Source organism: Saccostrea cucullata, unplaced genomic scaffold (assembly GCF_032062105.1).
Source record: "Saccostrea cucullata isolate Sc308-1 unplaced genomic scaffold, CSIRO_AGI_Scuc_v1 ctg13300, whole genome shotgun sequence".
In the NCBI taxonomy this organism is placed as follows: Eukaryota; Metazoa; Mollusca; class Bivalvia; order Ostreida; family Ostreidae; genus Saccostrea; species Saccostrea cuccullata.
In genome coordinates, this window is record NW_026920557.1 from 81 (window position 1) to 16,890 (window position 16,810).

At 34.9% G+C, this 16,810-nt stretch overlaps 1 protein-coding gene across 1 annotated transcript; it reads left to right on the forward strand.

The window, feature by feature from the left end:
- Window positions 1-1,422: 1,422 nt before the first annotated feature.
- Window positions 1,423-7,688, forward strand: LOC134251059 (E3 ubiquitin-protein ligase ZNF598-like). The gene is made up of 6 exons (XM_062733428.1): window positions 1,423-1,814; window positions 3,154-3,390; window positions 3,600-3,811; window positions 4,119-4,342; window positions 4,918-5,011; window positions 5,560-7,688. Exons 1-6 carry the CDS (start codon window positions 1,632-1,634, stop codon window positions 7,508-7,510), a joined length of 2,901 nt encoding a protein of 966 aa, XP_062589412.1. The 5' UTR covers window positions 1,423-1,631; the 3' UTR covers window positions 7,511-7,688.
- The last annotated feature ends 9,122 nt before the right edge of the window (window positions 7,689-16,810 follow it).

Genomic DNA, 16,810 nt, shown 5'->3' on the forward strand with positions numbered 1-16,810 from the left:
AGACATGCTTTTTAATCATTTTGTTTTTTTTTTGGTACCTTTACAGTGCAGAGTTGCCTCCCCTTTTTCTACAGCAGCCTGAAGAATGTATGTAGGTAAAATGCATATATAAATTCCTTTTCTTGTAAATTCAGAATTAAAAAATCCAAAATTTCACAGAATTTTTGGTATTTATTATCTAATAATGCATATTGTTACAAGAAATACCCATCAAAGAAGTCTTAATATGACCAGGGATAATCCAATTAGAGTAGTAAGTACCACTTCCTGACAGAGACTGAATTGACCAGGTTGGATAATCTGCTTATAACAAAGGTATTAATCTCTTTCCCTTAGCTTTTATGCTAATTTTTTATAGCTTATATATTGTAGAATTTTTTGATATTTGTTTTACTAATATTAAAATGTGCTAATTATTTTTATTTTTAATATTTCCAAGAATTTTATGCTTTTTGAAGGTATTTTTTTGAAAAATTGTTTAAAATATTTACTTATGCAAAAGGTTAAGTTTTGTTCTTGAAATTTGTGTAGGACATATATATCTAGTATACAAAAATATAAGGAAAGAAAATAACTGTCATGCATATGAGCTGTGAGCATTTCAAATCTGAGAACTGTGTGCCTAATGCTTATTTTACCCTCTGATTTAAGGTGTTCCAGCACATCAATTAAAGGGCCATAACTCTGCTTAGGAATCATCAATTTCAATGAAACTTCACCGGCCACTTTGTAGATACAAAAGACTCCAGCATGTCAAATTTCAGCAAAATCAGACAAGGTTTGTGTCCTTATTAGGTTACAGACTACTAATTTTACCCCTATTTCATTGACCACTCAAGTAGTTCCAGTTTAAAAATAGAGGTTTTTTCTTAAAAATTCTTTGGGGTGTTTATGGGGTGGACTGATGTTATTTTTGGGTATAGATGGAAAGGAGAGGGTTTGAAAAAAAATATAAAATTGTTAATATGTGAAATTTTGCACTTGCGCGCGTAGTAGGAAGGGTGTAAAGAGGCCCATATTTACCCTTTCCCCGAAGAGAAAGTGAAAAAAGCAGGGTAGGGGTTATTTGCGATGCCTTAGCAGGAACTGCATGCGATGAATTTTCCTGAGAGTCTGAAAAATTTTTGGACTTGAATTCTTCTTACTCTGTGCCAAGTTTCAGGTAAGTTGAGCTGGTGTAATTTTTTTAATCATTTTTTATAGTATAAAGGAATGTATAGCAAAATAATTGGTAGTCTGTGTTACACACACACTCACGAGGAAATGACGTCAGGGTAATGTATTCATTGTACAGAGTTATCGTTCTGGAAATAATTTTTTATGGGGAAAATATTCGTTTGTTTCTTATAGGGAAAAATAACAAAAAATAATGAAAAAATATTGGTCAAATGCATTTCTATTTTAAAAAAAATAGAAATTTAATAAAATAAAATCACTATCCACATAAATTGGTGACGTAGAACGCATATTGCACCATCGGGCGGAAAGAGAGACTACTGTTACGTTACTCAAGCTATTTTTGTCAACTTTTGGTTATAAAATGCCATACACGTCACCAACAGGCACTACTTCAGTTTTAAGTTTGACAAAATCATAACAGTTTTTATTACGTAACAACAAAACACAGATTAATGCCGAGCAGAGTGATGGATCCCATTTCAACTGACCACGATTTATGCCCTGTTTGCCACGAGGTTGTGCAGGTTTTTGCGATCGGTCATTGCGATCATCCGATATGTTACCGATGTTCAACCAGAATGCGTGTACTCTGTAACCACATGTATTGTCCTATTTGCAGGACTGATTTGAATCAGGTAAATTTTAACGTCCATATAGTGTAAAACATAAGAGGAAAATTAGCCTATATTTCTTCATTAATTATTTTAGTTTCAGTTAGGCCTTTGGAGACAAAAATTACATGGTCAAATATATATTGTTCAGAATTTATATAAAGCTTAAGCATAAAATAAAAATATATAAATAACTCAGACTACATAGTCTACTCTATTAAATAGAGAAATACATGCTTTCTTGGCATATATAATGGTTATTATATCTGTGCAAGACAATTCATAATGTAGGCCAATCAATCAGTATGTTGAATACTGCTCCAACTTTCGCTTTCACTTTTAATTCTTTTTCATCAGAGTTAAATACTTTTATTTATGTCCTCTAGACAAAATATTAACTTTTTTCAAAGAAAATAAAAGTGGAAGCAAAGTTACAACAGTTTTCGAAAAACCCGCGTCATTTCATAACTTTGATAACTGTCACTGACACAAAAAAGGAAGATAATGTATGCAAATTTCAACTCGGGGGATTTGGAATGATCGAAATGTGGAGATTAAACATTTGATTGAAAAATTAATGGCAAATGAACATTTTCTTTTAAAACTTGTTACTCAGGGTAAACCGGTTCCCCTTTTTTTATTTAAATATATAAACTGTTTGAAAAACAAGTCTTCTACATATGTTAAGTAAGTCAGAGGCATAAACAGGTTATTTTCAAAAATAACTAATGACAAATGATTTCCTAGGAGGGGTTGGGGGTGGCAGAGGTCAAAATGAGAAATTTTTTGTTTGTCAAAAATTTTTAAGTAACTGCCAGGCACCAGAAGTTGCATGCTAAATTAAAGTGCCTCATACATCATGTACCAGGTACATTACTGTTACTGACAATTATTGAAATTCCAAAAGGCAGTATTGTTATTATTTTGTTTATAATATATATTGAAATTATTGGAAAGTGAAAAAATAAGGGTTCAACTGTTGTATAGCTAGAAAGAATACTAGTAATAAAAGAAATACAAATTCTTTCAATTCAAATTCTAGATTTCTAAACAAAAATAAAAATCAGAATATATGAATACAGTGGACCTTTAGATATCCGGACGCCAGATATCCGGATGCTTCAGTATCCGGACGATTTTTCATCGGAACGAAATTTCAAAATGTTATTCTGTCTTGTCTAACTGGTGATTCAGATATCCGGATGCTTCACATATCCGGACAAATTGACTGGGAACCAAAGCTTCCGCATAAATGAGGGTCCACTGTATACTGAACAACTGAAAATCACTTGTGCAGTACAATGTATATAACCAAGATGAACAAAATAATTAAGATGTAATTTATATATTTCTTTTTAAACAGGTTTACATGGTCCACAACAAAGTTAAATGTTCGGAAATTCCCCGACATGGCTACATCCCAAACAGAAAGTACAAGATATTTTTTGAAGACGGGCAGATTCAGAAAAAGTTTGAAAAGCTTAATGAATTCAGGTGTCCAAAATGCAAGATGTTAGAGAGAAATTTGAAAGCATTACAGCAGCATCTCTCAAAAAATCACACACTCTTTTTCTGCAGTTTGTGTGTGGACCATTTGAAGGTAAAATATTTTTGGTTTCTGAAAATATTTTTTGGGGACAGAAAATCATGTGTTCTCAATTTAACGTATATGTTGTTAAATGTTAATATGAAAAACACAGCAATTTAAATTCTCTCAAAGTCATTCTGAAGTGAACTTATGTTTTGAGTACTAGTTGTCAAATAACCAGTGCCTTAATACAATATTTTCTGTAATATATATCTATACAGATTTTTCCATCTGAACGGAAGGTTTACAATCGTCAGGATCTGGCACAGCACCGTCGTCAAGGTGATAAGGACGATACCTCGTATAAAGGACATCCGCTCTGTCAATTTTGTGACGAACGCTACATGGACAATGATGAGCTCTTCAAACATCTGAGAAAAGACCATTATTATTGTCACTTCTGTGAAACAGATGGCAGCCATGATTACTACAGGTTTGCTTGTTAGAAACAAATATTGTTTTAGAGGTCGAAGAAGGCTAGACACAGATAGAGTGTACAATTAGTAAATCTGTTTGTCGATGTATGGAATCCACATAAAAGATACATGTATGTCACTTAACTATATGATAGTGCCACTTATATATATACAAGCATTCTTTAAAATTTTGATATGATTGTTAGTATTAGAGATTAGACTGACATACTAAATATGTCTATACTTGATACACTAAATATGTCTAAACTTATTTGAAAATTAAATATGACAAAATGTATTTATCCTATCCTCCTAAATTTCCAGTGATTATGCAGACCTTAAGGACCATTTCCGAGCCAAACACTTCCTGTGTGAGGAAGGGGATTGTGCCAATACCCAGTTCACTCATGCCTTCAGATCCAAAATAGACTTTCAGGCCCACCAGTCAAATAACCACTCCAAGACTTTGTCCAAGTCACAAGCAAAGCAGGCCAGGACGATAGAGGTGGACATCCAGCTGGCTCCCAGGAACAGGAGGAGAGATAAAGGTTGTAGTAGTAACACATAATAAACAGCTAACTCAAGGAGGGCATATATTGCTTTTCTGCTGTCTGTGGGTCCACCAACAGTTTTTGTTCATTTTCTTAGCATAGGCTGCACATACTGTCACTAAAGTCAAATTTGGTGTACAGATATCTAAGTCAGGTTCTGTTTTGGGTAGGTTCAATCAATTTTTGACAGAGTTATGCCATTTGGATGTAGGAAAATACTAAAATTTATTTGCAGTTTCGGTTCAATTTCTTCATATGAATGTTGGGGGTGGGGTGTTGTAAACATCTCATTCTGTTAGTAGATTTTGAAAATTTTGGTGGAGGAGGGGGGGGGGGTATTCCACCTACTTACCGACCCAATTATTTTTTTATCCAGATTTGGGAGAGGGCAAACAACAAACATTATTTCATGAGGTGGCATTACAACACTCTTACTATTCTAAAAACATGTACATGCAAGTTTATCCTACAGATAGAAAAAGTTATTTTGTTGTGATATATATTAAATTTTTAATGTATGTTACTTTCATATGAAAAAAAAAATTGATGATAAATATGTTTTTATTCACTAGGAGTTATAACTGCCAATGACTATGAAGATGCACCTGTACAAAGGAGTGGAGCCCAAGGAAGAGGACAAGGAAGATCAGTGAAGGATAGATTTAGGTAAGGAAAACAAAGTGTTGTGGTTTGGTTTATTTTATTTGCAGATAAAAAGATACAAGAAATACTTAGTTTAATATATGTAACTGAGTAATTTAGAATGAAAGGAATATATGTACATGTATTATAAAAGAACAAATGTGGACATGGAGATAAACATATTCATCCTTAAGTGCTAATTTTCAACCACTGGACGTTTTGATTACTGTAAATCACTTTTTATTCGCGAGAACTTTATTTTCGCGTAATTACGCGAGACAATGTGTTCGCGAAAATTTAATTCTCGCGTATAATAGTATTCCTTAAGAATATATAAAGCAATGACCACAACTCGCGAAAAATTTGTCTCGCTAATTAAGAGCCAATGACTATCTCGCGAAAATAAGGTGTCGCGAAAATTTAGTGATTTACAGTATTGGTTCATTTTGTTATTTTGTTTAATAGACAAGTCAATTCCTTTAAGAAAGCCACCATTTGAAAACATTTATCATTGAACATGTTGAGTATTGATATGTTATAAAAAGATTTCACGAGATAGAATATTTTGACAGGGATGAGGACATGAATCGAGCAATCCAGGCTTCATTGAGCGTCATGACAGAAGAGAAAATGAAGCAGTCTAAGGCAGTAGAGGAGGAGAGAAAGACACCCTCACCAGAACTGCTGCAGGACACTGAACAGTTCCCCAGTCTAGGTAAAATAAAAGAAGAAGCAAAACCCCTACGATCTGATTCCCCTGCTAACGTGGACTCTGATTCAGAGAAAACAAGTAGCTCACTTGCACAAAGGTTAGCCAAGACCTCCAACCTATCAGTTCAGCATGGAACAATGTCTGTGAACGATTTCCCGTCTCTGTCATTGAATCCGTCCAAACCAGACATCATGGTAAATGTTACAAAAGCTTCAAAACCTGTGCCAAATTCATACAGTGTAGTATCAAAATCTGGACCTGTAGGAGAAGATTTTCCAAGTTTACCTTCTGGTAAATCAAAACGAGCATCTTCTGCTACTATAGGCCAATGGGGCAAAAAACCTGCTGCTGGTGGAAAGAGCGTGAAAACTGAAACCCCTCTTCCTAGTCGTCCACCATTAGAGGTTTTGATGAGTGATCCCTCTAGGAAAAGAGAAACTAAAAAGGAGAAACAAAGGAATCCAAGAAATCAAACGTTTACCTCAGACAATGACTTTCCTTCATTATCATCAGTTGGCGTTGAGAATGCTAATACTGACTGGTTTAGGAATGTGACAGAGAATTCTAATAAAAAAATGAAAAAAGAGAAACCTATTGATTGGTTTGATATAAACAATGATTCAGATGAATTTAATATTGATAATATAAGTGGTGATAAGAATAATAAACAGTTAATTTCAGAGGCATATAAAGAGACTAAGAAAAAGAAAAATACTAATAAAAAAACGAAAACGTCTACTAGTGCTTCAAAGTCTGGAAGTGACAGTGTAATCAGCACTACTGCCTCACTTGATAATATAGCAACCTCATTGTTAGGAAACTCTGTATCAATTTCACAAGAGAAGAATGTTCAAAAGGTTAGTAAAGAAGCACCTGTTGTGAAGAAGGAAGTTGCTACTTCAGAAAAAGCAAAAACCAAAACAGCACCTCAGGACCCCATTGAACGTGTTTCAGATCTTGCTACAGATCTAGCTTTGGAAGAAAAACCAGAGGAGGAATTTATCCCAGTGAGACCTAATGAAAAGAAGTCAAGTAGATTAGATTCCTCAGATTTCCCTGCTTTGTCAGCTGTCAAAGGCCCCCCACCAGGTTTCAGTAAAGCCAAAAGTAAGCCTCCCCCAGGCTTTGACAACTCGCAGACCTCCGTGTCCTTCCCCACTTCAGGGTTAGCTCCACCACCAGGGTTTGCATCATCCTCTCTTGCAAATTCCAAAGATCTGAATTTGAAGAACTTGATGGATTCTTTTTCCAGTGGTAGTGAGGTACCAAGCACTGATAGTCCAGCTTTGTTGATTGAGAGCTTTCAGTATGAGGAACCAAAGGATTTCCAAGCTAGAAACAAGGCACTAGTCATGAAAATCAAGGATGTGTTTCAAGATGATGAGGACAAGTTTACGAAATTCAAATCGAGTTCAAGTGATTTTAGAGGAGGAAATGTGTCTGCCGCAGAATATTACAACAAGTGTAGTGAACTGATTGGGTCAGAAAACTTTGAGGAAATCTTTACAGAGCTATTAGTTTTGCTTCCAGACATTGAAAAGCAGCAGGAACTTCTAGAGGCGCATAGAAAATGTTTGAAATCCAAAACCAGTTCTGAAAAAGTACTTAAAATCAGTGGCAAGAGTACAGCTGCTCCATGGAAAAGCCAGACGGAGTTTGTTACTTGTACAACCTGTCGTCAAATTCTGCTACAAAAAGACTATAACCAGCACGTAGGCATGCATAATATTGAAGCTGACTATCCATCCCTGGGCTCTAATGTTACCACTTCACAAGGACCGGGAATGAGAGCTTGGATTAAGGCCAACTAGACAGACAAAGCTGGCTCATCTGATCGTCTATACCTCATAATTCAATGGCTGTAATTCTGAATGAAAATCACTGAAAGTTTTATGTGTTTAAGTATCTATTATGTTATTGTTCCCCTACTTACAACCACTTTGAAATTCTTCATATTTGAATGTAAATTAATCTTCAGAAGCTTTTGCAAAGAATGACCTTTATATTTTAGCTTTTTCATGTTTCACCACTGTTGCTCTGTGCAATACAAAAGTGTTTGGAAAAAAGTGCCACTGTTTTTACCATGATATTGTACAAGGGAATGTCAAATCTCATTAACTACTGTGTCCATAACTTAAATTTATATGATTGGTCACTTATCCCACCTTGCACTGCTCTGATTTTATGGTATTTTTAATGGATTTAGAGTTATTTTCCTTTAGATCTAAAATTTGAATTAAAACATACAGTCTATTACCCAATTTGTAGTTGATTCAAACAATCTTACCATTTGAATATTGAAAGATAAATAAACCGAGCATTGCATTTTTCAAATTATGTTCTTCAATACTTATTTTTCCTTGGGTGTAAATATACTGGTACCCTGTGATGGAAATAAAAAAGATAAGCTCATTATTTAGACCTTAATTTTCTCGGTGTCCAAAATACGTTTGTTTTGAGTGTGTGAATCTGCTAAATCGATAAACTATCACAATGGTTGATGACTGTCTTTCAATCGATACATATTTTTTTTTCTGTATTATTTAACTTAGTTGTAAGATGAAATAATTTTGTTTAAAAATTCAGATAAAATGTTGATTGGTTATGGTATATCCATTATTTAAGTTAAACAATTAAATTTTGATTAATGTCTTTATTTATATTGCTTTCATGTACCAGGTATTTACTTTATTTTCAGTGTAGAGTTGTTCAGGTTCTGATAAGCTTTATTGTACATCCTGTCTTCTTCTTCACATTGCTTTTTGCTTGGTTTTAAAATCATTTTTGCAGTAAAATTAGATTAAGATAGAAATTTGAAGCATATTTATGTTGCAATGTTATGAAGAAACATTTATATATATTTCTCTGTAGCATTAAGTATGTTTTATACTTCATGGTGATTCATCAATGAGCTTTAGTTTTACTTTATGCAGTATGCCTACAAATGATATACCTGGTAAATTGAAATGTAAGCACATACAAAGTATGCAGTGCAATGTTCAATGTCATCCAATCTTTATATTGATTTAGAGAATCTGGATTATATCCCTTGAAAAAGTTTATTATTTATTAAAATTCTTAAAGATATACATTGGGTTTGTTATATAAGAAAGATAATTTGTAAGATGAATTAAAAGATGGCAACTTGTGAAAGCATGTTTTTTTAATTACTATATATGCCTGTCTAATGACTGTCTTGTTGACCCACTACCGGTACTCGGGTATTGATAACTCGAGGTGTTGGTGAAGTTTTGTGATAAAGCATTGAATGATCTATGATTTTGATCAAATAAAAAATGCATTTTTACTAAATGCTGAATGGCAAAAGGTTTTTAGCTCACCTGAGTCGAAGGCTCAAGTGAGCTTTTCTGATCACATTTTGTCTGGCGTCCGTCTGTCTGTCTGTCTGTCTGTAAACTTTTCACATTTTCGACTTCTTCTCAAGAACCATAGGGCCAATTTCAACCAAAATTTGCACAAAGCATTCTTGGGTGAAGGGGATTCAAGTTTGTTCAAATGAAGGGCCACGCCCTCATTCAAGGGGAGATAATTGGGAATTAATGAAAATTTGGTGGTATGTTTTAAAAATCTTCTTCTCAAGAACCACTGTGCCAGGAAAGATGAAACTTATGGAGAAACATCCTCAGGTAGTGTGGATTTAAGTTTGTTCAAATCATGACTCCCGGTGGTAGGGTGGGGCCACAATGGCCGACCAAAAGTTTTACAGAGAAATATTTAGGAAAATTCTTTAAAATTCTTCTTCTCAAGAATAGCCCATCCAGAATTGAACAAATTTATTTGGAAGCATTCTCAGGTAGTGTAGATTCAAGTTTGTTCAAATCATGACCCCCGGGGGAAGGGCGGGGCCACAGTGGCCGACCAAATATTTACATAGAAATATTTAGGAAAATTCTTTAAAAATCTTCTTCTCAAGAATAGCCAAGCCAGAGTTGATCATATTTATTTGGAAGCATCCTCAGGTAGTGTAGATTCAAGTTTGTTGAAATCATGACCCCCGGGTAGGGTGGGGCCACAATGGCCGACCAAAGTTTTACAGAGAAATAAATAGGAAAATTCTTTAAAAATCTTCTTCTCTAGAATAGCCAAGCCAGAATTTATCATATTTTTTTGGAAGCATTATCGGGTAGTGTAGATTCAAGTTTGTTCAAATCATGGCCCTCGGGGGTGGGGCTGGGCCACAATGGCCGACCAAAGTTTTACAGAGAAATATTTAGGAAAATTCTTTAAAAATCTTCTTCTCAAGAATAGCCAAGCCAGAATTGATCAGATTTATTTGGAAGCATTCTCAGGTAATGTAGATTCAAGTTTGTTCAAATCATGACCCCCGGGGGTAGGGCGGGGTCACAATGGCCGACCAAAGTTTTACATAGAAATATATAGGAAAATTCTTTAAAAATCTTCTTCTCTAGAATAGCCAAGCCAGAATTGATCATATTTATTTGAAAGCATCCTCAGGTAGTGTAGATTCAAGTTTGTTCAAATCATGACCCCTAGGGGTGGGGCGGGGCCACAATGGTCGACCACAGTTTTACATAGAAATAGATAGGAAAATTCTTTAAAAATCTTCTCAAGAATAGCAAAGCCATGATCAGTCATGGGACTACTTTTGGATTTAGACTTTTCAATAATAAACCAATTTCTACTTTTTCCTAGCAACAGTGGTCAGGTGAGCGATGTGGCCCATGGGCCTCTTAACAATAGATTCAACCTGCTGTACATGAATATCCATATCATCAAAGTTTAGTTTTGTGTACTAGTATGTAGTAGCGTTAGATACACGGTTCGGCTACATTTAATGCCTACGTTTGGACCCAAGTGTTCTCTGGCAAGTGAGAGTGATTGCTGTTACTTAGCCCCAAAGGTGTCAGCAAGCCAAAAGAGATGAGGACATCTCATTCTCTGGAGGGGGACAATGTAGTAGTGTCAGATATATGTCAGCTTACTAGCTTGGGTTAGCGGGTTAGCCCTTTAGCTCAATCAGTAGGGTACTAGAATGGTATGCCAGAGGCCTCGCGTTCAATCCCTAGCAGAGGCAGTTACATTTCTCTGTTACACTGAGAAGGGAATATGGCCAGGGCATATAGTGTCTGTTATGTCTGTCTTCCGTCCTTTCGTCACACTTTGCGTTTAGCTCTGTTCAAAGCTAAGTTTCAAAGAAACTATCCAAGATATTTTCATCAAACTTCATATGCTAATAGATATTGATGAGAGCTATGCAACTGCATCAACAGTTTTTGACCTTGACCTTTCCTTTGACCTTGGTCTCACTTTTCTTAAGTGAGTGTTTAGCTCAGTATCAAACTTCACATGTTGATACAAACTTGCATGGATGATAGTTTTTGGAGCAGGTCCATTCCTAAGGAACTATAAGTCCTACCTGAACCAAACTTGCATGGATGATGCATTTAGGGATGGACAATACCAGACTTGCTTCGGATGCTGGATCTGACCTATATTTTCCAAACAAGCAATTTAGCTGCATCACTATTCAATATATTCTAATCAAATTTTATACACATACAAATTTTCATGTTCCTTTACTAATATATCCTCAGCGGGGCATTCATGTCCTATGGACATATTTCTAGTTTTTCAAGTACCACTGGGCCAGAAAAGCTTTATTGTATGTGGAAGCATCCGGGGGTAATTTAGGGCAGGGCCACAATAGAAAATACAATTTTCACATCGAAATATAGAAAAATCTTTTAAAATCTTCACAACCACTGGTCTAGGAAAGCTGAAACTTATTTGGAAATATCTGTTAATGTAGATTCAAAATTTCCCAAATTACCATCCCATGGCATAGGTGGGGCCACCATACGTATTGCATGAAGAACAGCATTGCAAAGTTTTTTTTTTCAGGTGAGCACTGTGGTCCATGGGCCTATGTTTAACAAATGTTACTCAACAAATCAGATGCAACCAATTAAAATGAAAAGTATAAAATTCATAGCTATAACATATTTCATACAGAAGCAACTTTTTCATGCATGGGTCAAGGACTTTTAAAAAAAAATTTTCGGGGAGAGGAGGCACTGGTCTTTAAAAAAACGTGACTCTAATTACATTTGTTTAAGACAGAGTGTGGGACAGGTCACTTTCCAGCTAAATTCTTGAGAGTCCCATGGAAGTTTGGATCCCTCCTCCGCAAGGATCCCAGTCACCCTACTTAGATCCTCGCGTAGGGGGGGGGTACATTTAGGACAAAATGCTTTCTTTCTTATCTATGACTTTCCTTAAAGTCTATGGTTAAAACTGAACGAATTAGATTCATTGGGAGTCTAGGTCATGCTTTTAATGTTGAAATATTATATGCTGACTTGGTATCCTGCACTCAAAATTAGCACGCAAACAATATAAAAGATTGATATACTAGTATCTAAGTATATCAATAAATATTTTATCATTTATACATGTACAATTTATATTCCGTTTAAAGAATAAATACGTATAACATATAATGCAATTTATAACTGTAATTTTAAGTTGTTTATTAAAATACCCACAAGATTTGTTTTCCTACAGTACACTTATGTCGACGAATTAAGCAACAATGCGAAGGAGGAAAATGAAGGGGGAAAAGAATTTCTGTTGAAATCTGCAATAGACAAATAACAAAAGATTAGTGTACATGCGGCGTTAGTTTATACACATTTCACGATTTAATGACGGTCATTAAATCGTGAAATGTGTATAAACTAACCGCAGTCATTGACCGCAGTAGAGTAATGAGTGAAGAATAATTAAATCACGTGAGTATGATCTTTGAACATAATTCACCAATTGAATTCACAAAGTAGTAGCAGGTAAATGCGCTGCAGTCTTTCAGATCATTTCATATACAATTTTTCAGTAGAAAATGCTCTACAGGGGCCTAAAGATGATCAAGAATTGAGGTAAATATTCTAAACAGCCGTTAAAGCTGTTGTAATAAAAATATTTTTAAAGAATTGATTCAATTTCTCTAAAGAAGGTCGTGTATTTATGACATTCCCGCCACTTTCAAACGTTATTTTTGCCGGTCAGTGGTCAAACGACACGACTCCCAGATCTTCTTATACAGTTGCATGTAGGTTTACAAGTAACACAATATACAGTAGTTTTATTTTATTTATAGTAATATAATTTTAGGGGAAAATTGCACGTTTATGGATTACATGTACGTGCATGTATGTGACATGTACATGTGTGTGGTATGTATTTATTGACTGTACATTCACAGGTTGATTTGGAACCACTTTAGCAATTTGAAGCAAGATCGCAAATGGGATATAACCATGATAACAGCACGTTTGGGTCGTACATGTAATATGAAAAAATGACAAAATATATTCGCATTAAATGTTGCAAATATGGATTAAAATTTGAAAAAAAGGAAAGAGGGCTTTCGGTAAAGAACTTTCTCACATTCTCAAAATGCAACAGTACTCATAAAATCAGTTGAAACATGGAAAATTGATACCATGTGCTAGTATTTCTTTAAAAAATATTATCTCAGAACCACCGCCACCCCTTTTTTCCAGAAACCTAGCAATGTCGCTTATAAATACCATGTATACATCAAGACAGACTTGAGACAAAGTCACATTAATATTTTTATCCTGCCTAGAGGTAAAGCATGTTCTAGGTTAATCGCCAAAACTGTTCTATATTTGGGGGATAAAATAATGCATATATTTTTATTTTATGTTTCTTGCAAGTATTTGTAATTTATTTGCATCGGGATCGAAATTGTGAGTTTAAAATTATGACATGTGGCGCGAACAGCAAATTTGGCGTCAGTGGATGGTCAGGTGAGCTTGTTGAAATTCGTCGCGGGAAAACATGATTTGTTGTCTCATTCAGATGTTTTTTTAAGCTGCGGAAAGGGACAGCTTAAAGCCTAGTTTAGCCTACAACTTAGTACAACTACAAGTGAATTTAATCTGGTAAAACAGAACAGGTTGGGACCAATCGCCCAAATGGGATATAATAGTCCGTTTTGGATATAATGTCCCAAATGGGCTATAAATTTACAGTGCAAAATCAAAAATTTTTATTTTGGCAATAAATATCATAAATCCGCATCAAAACACTTAAAAAGGAATAACTTTTCTGTATGCCCATTGTTTAGGAGATTGATCCCTCGGAAGTTCATTAACTTCTTGGGGATCAATCTTAATACAAACTGTAGGGTTGCAGAAAAACTTGCTTCCAACCTGCAGAATAATGTATTATGTTGTATTTTGAAAATGTATTGTGCTGTTAGACTGTATAAGTTTGAGACGTCAGATCCTGTCCTGAGTTGGGCTAACTTTGCCTTGAATCAGCTGTGTATTGATAATGCAAATATATTTACTGTCAGGCATTTTAGGGGGTTGAAGGGGGCCTTTTTTTTTTTTTGCTCCTTTCTTAATGGCAAAAAGTGTTTTCCCAATTTCTTCAAAGAAAATTTCCAATAGACAATCAAAACAAACAAAATTTGGTTATAAAATGTTGGGACTTGGTAACATATAATCTAAATGATGTTAAAAAGAATATATAAATGGTGTGCTCTGTTACAACACACTTTGAAAAATTACTCACTTTGAAATTTTTTTTCAAAATGTCTAAAATTTGGGACCACATCAACGCACTTTACAAAAATAAAATTTCTTTTTCAAAATGCATTAAAATCGACCATATTAACGCACTTTAAAAAATGTGTAAGGCTAGGTCAATATTCTTGCAAATCTTAGTTATGATAAATAATTGAACATGTTCGATAACTCATCATTGATGATGAGGTCACTTCAGGTTTTGAAAGTGAGCGATTTTGATTTTTCCATGCTTTGAAAATTCTTTCTCTCTAAAATGTTTTACTGTACTTATTTTTTTCCAGTTTGCATGCATTTTATTTAAACTAAAATTTATTGAAAGTTTTCAATGTTATACCAGTTATGCAAATAAATACATTTGGTGTAGCATAGAAATTGGTACCGGAAGGGGGGCTGAGGCACACGTACAAATGTTTTACAAAGATATACATAATACAGGCATTGAAAATTGGGGCTTACATTGGGGGCTAGGGGGTTACTAAAATCTTAGTCAAGAATTTTTGGTTTTATACATTTTTTTTCAAAGTGCGTTAAATGTCCCCGTGGTAAAAATGTTTATGTACACTCTTAACGCACTTTGAAAAAAATTTTCAAAGTGTGTTGAATGTGTCCAAAATTTAACACACTTTGAAAAAAATTTTCAAAGTGTGTTGATTTTGTCCCAGTTTTAATGCACTTTGAAAAAAATTTTCAAAGTGCGTAATTTTTTCAAAGTGCGTTGCCACAGTGCTCCAAATAGAGATGTTTCTGAATATGAATCGAATCCGAATCTGAAAATGAATCTGAATCGGTGAGGTACCGATCCCGATTCGAAAACTTATAAAAACATTATAAAAAGAATATTTCTTAACTCTTCTTTTTAAAAATGCCCCTGTACATGTATTAATAAGGAAAATATATAGTGGATGGTGTTTATATTTTTGTCACTGGATGTTTATTGATATAAATTGGATAAGTCAAATTCTGTAGACTGAATAACAAAAAGGACTCCTTTCAATTTATGGGTAAACCTGTTCGAAAATTTTTCATTAGCTTACTTTATTTGTTCCTCGCAAGAATTGTGTTTTGAACCTTAAATTGAGTAAATGCATCTTTTAATTTAGACGTATTTTTTTTCAACAACGCTATCTTGTGACCGTGCACTTTCTCACAGCCCATTTTTTTTTTATCGAAAGCAGATCAATTGATCATCGTCATGCATTCGAAAAATCTGACAGTTTTTCCTTGTACAGTGTATTTAAAGTTCTTGATTCTGTCAATCCACCTGCTACAAGCCAAGCTTCCTGTCTCTATTTGTCCCGCCTTGCACGTGATTTTCTCAACAGCACCTTTTGATGAACCAGTACAAATAGAAAGTGGAAAATAAAGTACATTAACTATTTGTAATTTCATCTCTGACCAGTTGCGTAGCATCGTTTTTGAAAGTGGGGGGGGGGGGGGGGCCAGGTAGAGAAAAAAAATTCCTTACCTGAAAGAGTTGACAAGCAAAAAAAAAAAAAAAAAAAACGGAAAAGTTGCCCAAAGTCGAGAATTCTTTCGTGGAGGGGGGGGGGGTTAAACTTTTTCTCAGTATCAACTACTTTTAGTACCAATTCTTATACTACATTTTCGCTACATTTCTAAAAATGGGGGGGGGGGGGCAACCAGGCTTTCAATTAACATTTCCTATAGCGTTAGTAAGCCCCCCCCCCCCTTAAATACTTCGCCCCCTGCTGACAAAGACATTGGAAATGCAAATAATGTGCAAGTTTACAATGCGAAAATTAATTGAAAGGGTGGGGTACTCCCCCTACGTCTTCCCCAGTTCTTATAGACCTTGTATCACATAATTAATTTCGACGTCTTCAAATGACCATGGAAGTGAGCAAAATTTCAAAGTACCCCCCTCTCTTTGTTTATGTTGTTCCTTAAATTTTGTGCAATAAAGTAAAAAAAAGTTAACCCCTCTCCCCTTCCTTGGGAATCACATACCCCTCGCTCGTTCGCTAGCGCGAACATGTCACCGCCCATATATCAGAATATCTCGCGATACCGAAATTAGGTCGAAGAGAATTAAAACCCTTTAAACATGCCTATGGGAGTTTATTTATTTGCCACCCCCCCCCCCCCTTCGTCGCCTTCCTTAGCAAAATCCCTGATTTGCCGTTGACATTTCAAATACACTCCTTAGCCCACGAGAAAAAAATGAATCTAGCGAACATTATAAGACTTTTATTTTCAATTAATTTGTAATATCAATATAGTAATACAAATAAAATTATATACTTATTTCTTGCAGGATATTTGTTGATTTGGGGGGGGGGGGCTACACATACATTAATTAATGTTTTATAGAGGTTACAAGTATTAATTGATATATTAAAGACAAAACATCAGTAATCATACTCTCAGTGTATAATTTAGAGTTATATCTATTTTCAAATCGGGATCGGAATCCCTCCGATTCAGATTCGTTTCAGATTCATTTTCAGATTCGGATTCGATTCATATTCAGAAACATCTCTAATACTGATT

Bases quoted from the DNA above. Each gene is read 5' to 3' on its own strand.
- LOC134251059 (XM_062733428.1), top strand. From the start codon at position 1,632: ATGCCGAGCAGAGTGATGGATCCCATTTCAACTGACCACGATTTATGC. The intron at 3,391-3,599 runs GTAAAATATTTT...ATATCTATACAG, and splicing joins TGTGTGTGGACCATTTGAAG to ATTTTTCCATCTGAACGGAA. The intron at 5,012-5,559 runs GTAAGGAAAACA...ATATTTTGACAG, and splicing joins TCAGTGAAGGATAGATTTAG to GGATGAGGACATGAATCGAG.